Genomic DNA, 6085 nt, shown 5'->3' with positions numbered 1-6085 from the left:
AAAAAAAAAAATGATACAAATATATTTTCACAAAGTGCAATTATATCAATGTGATGAAAATTAAACGAAATAGAAAATTAAATAATTAGGTTTTAAAATCATTAATTATCGTGTGTGAACTGTTTTCAGTATTTATTCAAATTTATTTTATATTTCATGTGCTTCAATTCAATATAAAATCGTTTAAACGGCCTGTATTGCTCTTCAAATACCGCCTACCATCTGATTGGTTAAACTAATTATATGCTTTTAACATTCAGTGACAACAAATTATGTTGGGCTCTAAAGATTTAATTCAGTATTTCATAAATTATTGAGAGATACAAATATATATATTATATGCATGTTTTTTATTTGTTGTCTACTTTCAATTCGGTTAAAATACTCAAATATAGAAATATCTATTTAACAACTTATTCATAAATAATAATAATAATTTTATTTAAAGGCGCCTTTGAGGCCGCAATAAAGGTAAAAAGAAAAATAGTTTTAGTCTTAATAATTAATAATATTATGAGTTTTGTGGGTGATAGAAAACTGTGGCTATCAATTAAATCAATGTTTTTTGAAGAAAGCAGCAGGAAAGGCGGTGAGGTTCGGAAAATCACGGTCAGTGGGCATTTTTTAAATTGACTCCTTCAAAAAAGTTATTTTAACACTTTTGTCACATTTTTCATAACAGCGGGTATTACACATACTTTACACTAATCACAATTTTCTGAATTAAAAATGTATTTTTCTTGTTCTGATGTAATAATTTAATTTCGACTAAATACAGTATTTAGTTTAGTCACTTGGGTGGGCCCTAGTGGCTTCTGATCCCACTCTCCCCAATGGAAACCAATGAGATCCAATCACCTTTTCTTCTACAAACTATGATCTCACTTCCTTGTTTCCGATTGGATTGTTATATTTAGGAAACCAGCCCCTCTTTATAAAGAGATTGCCATGGCTTTCCCAAACATTGTGGAGTTTGGGGAGGGAACCTCCTGGCCGAACAAGTCTGAACAGTCTCCTGACAGAGTTTTAAAAACAACACAAGCGAAAAACGGGTCTGTGTTTTTGATGCCGCGTTTAAAGAAAGCCCAGGAAGCGACCCAGATGGCTGCCCTTCGCAAGAAGCTTGTGGTGGTCGGGGACGGCGCCTGCGGAAAAACGTGTCTACTGATCGTTTTCAGCAAAGACGAGTTTCCTGAGGTCTACGTCCCGACTGTGTTTGAGACCTACGTGGCCGACATAGAAGTCGACAACCACCAAATCCAGCTGGCTCTGTGGGACACGGCCGGACAGGAGGACTACGACCGACTGCGCCCACTCTCATACCCGGACACTGATGTCATCCTCATGTGCTTCTCCGTGGACAGCCCGGACTCGCTAGGGAATATCTTCGAAAAGTGGGTCCCCGAGGTCAAGCACTTTTGTCCGAATGTGCCGATCATCTTGGTGGCCAACAAGAAAGATCTGCGCAACGACGAGAACACGAAGAATGAGCTCTCTCGGAGGAAACTAGAGCCCGTGAAGGCGGAGGACGGCCGGGCTATGGCCATGCGCATCGGCGCGTACGACTACCTGGAGTGCTCCGCCCGGACCAAAGAGGGCATATGGGAGGTGTTCGAAACCGCAACACGGGCCACCCTCCAGAAACGGTCCACATCAATGGGTTGTTTCAAATGCTGTGTGATGCTGTGATTGAACCCCGGATTACGGGGCCTGAATTCGCTTTGAAGAAGACAGGACGTTCCCTTGCCGGGGTCTGTGTTTGGACATGCCCTCAGCTGAACCAAAACCAGTGACTGCAAACGCATAGTTCAGAGCGAACCTGCATGTGGGTGTTTGTGTGCAATGCACTGGTTAGAGCATCTTGTTTCTGGGTCACATTATCCCAGTCTGTTTGGAAAAACAGTGAAGCTACACATTTTTCCGTTATATGTTGAAGTTTCTTCTCTGCTTATGTGAATGTGGCCTTATCTGAGGCTTACTTGCAAGCCAAGACCTTAACTGATCCTTTTTTGTTTGTTTCAAAGTATTTTTGAATGGATCACTGTTTCACCTAAACTTTATACTTTGTAATAAGAACCAAAGCTGGAAATTTGCACTGTAATTTATGTCTAAATTGTGTTATACCATACCCGTGTCATGTTTGTGAAATTGCACATCATCATAATCATCCAGTAATTCAAAGAAATCCATATGGTATTCCATATAATGTTTTTGATTGAGTTTTTATGCTGGTTAAGAATACGAGTAGATCTTGCAGTTTGAACACTACCCAGTAATTTGTTTTTCAACTGAAATCAAGGGTGGTTTTTTTTTTTCATATGGGCAGTTGCCCAGGGTGACAGTTGAAAGGGGGACACACAAGCACCAGATAAAAAAATATTTATCTAACGTATCTGTTAGTTGAGCCTTGAACATGTTTTCAATTTCTTTTAGGCATGTACAGTTGTTGGAAGGTTGGCACGCTGCGATTGCTGCTAAAAATCGGTAGACTGCTTCACATGATTTGTGCAGGATTGATGCATTTTATTTTGCCCCAGAATTTAGAAAATGTCTTGCATTTTGAAGCAGCCTTCATATCAACCATTATACCTTCATACCTCTGTTTAATAAAGGGAAAATCATATTGTTGAGTATTAATTGAAATACCTTTTAAATTTTTTGAAAGGGACAAAATACCACAGAGCGACCCCTTGCGGGTTGAGGTCATTTTGTTTACAATGAAAAACCACGTTACCTTAACAATTAACTGTAATGGATTGTAAAGAAAATAGTTTTTAATTAGAGCATGACAATATATTGAATTGCAGTCAAAGTCGCAATAATAATGTGTGTGATGTTGCTTAGATGCAACATTTCGTAGGCTACAATGTTTCAGGTGCCAAGCATTCACGTTATGCTTGCTTATGATAATAATGGCTGCTTGGATGACTTGCATTGCCCTTTTATGCTGACACCTCACAAAGACCTTAGTGACCGATACTGGAACTTAAGGAGGTTGGACGTGATGATGGAAAACAAACTGAGAAGGAAGGAAAATGTGTTTTTTTTTTTCTCAATTGATATTGCCATTTTAGATATTACTAATACCATGAAGAGCTGCTTTAAATTGTCAATTGTCAAAGCAGGTACGAAAGAGCCCCCTGGCAGCTTTGAATTTTCCCATAGTTGTTATGCAACACCTTATGGCAAACCATCTTGTTTCTGAAAAAAATCAAAGTGCGAAGGGACGAAATGACCTGATAATTTCCCAGTTCTGTAAAGGGCTGATCATATTGTCATGTGTTTACAACAGAACCTTCAGATTTTGGTCATATTGACTAGTCGGTATACTAATCTGTTGCCTTACAGCACAATTAAACCAAATCATTTAAAGCACATATGGTATGTAAAGCCAAGCATTTCAGTACGTGACTCACCTCTGTTGTTTTTCTATTTAGGTACAGCTTCCTCCACAGTTATGCAGTCAGTATTTCTGGGAGAAACTTGTGTGATGGTTTGAAGTCTTGTAAGGGCACTTTTTCTTTAAAAGTCATAGAAAATCCAGGGTTGTTTTTTTTTGCCGCAAACAGTATTTTGCGTCAGTTTGTGTTTTTCCAGACGGACATATTAACAGTTCTCTTGTAACACCAGCCTGTACAAAAGTGTCAAAATTAAATGTGAAAACTGCATCAGGATTGTGAAGTCACTACATAGAAATCTCTTCTGTTATGACAATGAATGTACTTTAAATTTACTTGGGGAAAGAATTCAGTGTATGTGAGTTGACCTTCAGTAGTTGTGAAAGAAGTTCAGCTCATCAGTTGCTTCACGTGTTGTGTAATTGTCCTCTTGTATGGTTTTTGGAGTGCTTGTTCAAATAAAAGCTATCTACATCGATTACTGACATAGTTACTGCTCTGGTGATTGAGGAATCTTCTGTTCATGATTTTTTATTGTCCATTTAGGGGGGAAAAGTTTAATAAACAAGTGTTTTTCTGCTGTTGAGAAATAACCAGCATGCTCCAGGGTTTAAACCGTGAATGATTTATGAATCTACCCAGAGTTACCATGGTGTAAAAGTCACATTCCCTGTTGTCTTCTGTTGCTGGGCTTTCTGCTGACCTACACAACAGGAATGCATTGTGCCAGACTGCCTAATTTCCCACACTGGCCCCCCTGATGTCCCTCTGACTTACAGCAATGTTACACAGATCAGATGCTGCAGTTTTGTATCTCCTTTATTTTGCTAAAATGTGGGGAATCGCAGCAATGAACCTTTTATTTTAATGCGTTTTTCAAGTAGCAGAATGGTATATTGGAATTATTGAGCAAAGAAATGCTGAAGACAGGGAAAGAGTAGGGATCCTGGAAACCTCAATAAAATAAATGGTTGTTGTTCTTTGGGTAGTTAAGTTTTAAATACTGTAAATCCCACCCAGGAAATTTAAGAACCCTTTCGGGTTGTGTCAGTAAAAAAAAAAATTTTCAATTTAATTGATTGACTCTTAACATCTATACCACAAGCAGGTAGGTATTAAAAGTGAACAATAGATATATGTATGATATTTCTTATTACCTTACTACCAATATTAAATACAACATTTATATTTGGAAAAATATTTTGATTACCTTTAAAATACAACTTTATCATTGTGCTTGTTTTTTACTATACTTAGCAGCCTCCAAACAGACTCTATGTATGTCCTTTTCCCTCCTTGTTTCACAAGAAGAAAGTATGAATGTCATTGGTACTATTTTAGTCTTGACTAAATTTAGACCTGAGCATAGGGGAGACTGAAGGACAGATGGCTGGAGTGCGGACTCTGTTTTTCTGAGATTCTTATGGAGTTTTATAGTGGCAACACATTAGAATTTCACAACAAAGTCTTACAAAACTCTTCATACCTGTTTAAGCTTTGCATATTTTGCCATGTTACAACCACAAACTTAAATGTGATAATAATGAGATTTTATGTCATAGGCCAACACATAGTAGCACACATTCTGTGAAGTGGAAGGAAAATGATACATGGTTTTCTCAATCTACACATTTCACTGTAATGACACTGCCAGTCTTGCATATCTAGAGACAGAAGGTTATATCCATTCTTTGCTAAATTGGTTCAGTCAGATCAGTTTGATTGCCTGTGGAAACCAGCTTTCAATTTTTACCAAAGATTCTCAGTTGGATTTAGGTCTGGGCTTTGGCTGGACATTTGTAACACATGAATATGATTTGATCTAAACTTTTTCATTGTAGTTCTGGCTTCATATTTAGGGCCATTATCCTGCTGAAAGGTGGATTTCTACCCTACTCTTAAGTCTTTTTCAGCCTCTTACAGATTCTCTTCGAGGATTGCCCTGTATTGAACTTCCGCCATCTTCTTCAACTCTTCCCTGTCTCCTGCCAAAGAAAAGCATCCTCATAGCATGATGCTGCTACCACCTACTGTGCGGATGGTATGTTCAAGGTGTTAATTGAACTGCACAGCACATGGTCACTTTAAGTGATCTATAAATAAAGTTTGATGGATTGACTGAGTCAAGGTGATGTGCTGTGTTAATTTTCAGCTAAACATGGGATTTTTTCATGCAGGCTAAAATGTTACGTTTTGATGTTATCTGACCAAAGCTCCTTTTCCTACATGTTTGTACTGTCCCCTCCATCGCTTCTAAAAGACTGTAATTAGGACGTCTTTATGTCTTTCTTTCAGTAATGTTTTTTTCATGGCCATGTATGTGAACTGCACGACTAACAGCTGCTCTTTCAACAGATTCTCCCATCTGAGTTGTGGATCTCTACAGCTTCTCCAGAGGTACAAGGGGCCTCTGGCTGCTGCTCTAAATAATGCCATTCCTATAACCTAAGGCTGCATTTAACCGTTACCCTGCTTTGAACTTATCTACAGCTTTATTCCTGACCTATCTGGTCGTTTGGTCATACAATTTTACAAACAGCTGCAATGTATTTTTTATGATTTTTACCTTAATGTAAAGCACTGTGAATTCCCTTGTTGCCTAAATGTGCTATACAAATAAGCTTGCCTTGCCACTATATGGTGAGATTTTATTGAAAGAAACTGGATGGACACAACTTGGTGTTAAA

General features: G+C 38.1%; 1 protein-coding gene across 1 annotated transcript; it reads left to right on the top strand.

Annotated features, from left to right (window-relative positions):
• Nucleotides 1–932: 932 nt before the first annotated feature.
• On the top strand, nt 933–3876 carry LOC124881777 (rho-related GTP-binding protein RhoB-like). Its single transcript, XM_047387548.1, has one exon. It carries the CDS (start codon nt 949–951, stop codon nt 1687–1689), a length of 741 nt encoding a protein of 246 aa, XP_047243504.1. The 5' UTR covers nt 933–948; the 3' UTR covers nt 1690–3876.
• The last annotated feature ends 2209 nt before the right edge of the window (nt 3877–6085 follow it).

Source organism: Girardinichthys multiradiatus, chromosome 15 (genome assembly GCF_021462225.1).
Source record: "Girardinichthys multiradiatus isolate DD_20200921_A chromosome 15, DD_fGirMul_XY1, whole genome shotgun sequence".
NCBI lineage: Eukaryota > Metazoa > Chordata > Actinopteri > Cyprinodontiformes > Goodeidae > Girardinichthys > Girardinichthys multiradiatus.
Note: the sequence above shows the minus strand (reverse complement) of the source record. Positions and strands in the feature narration are given on the sequence as shown.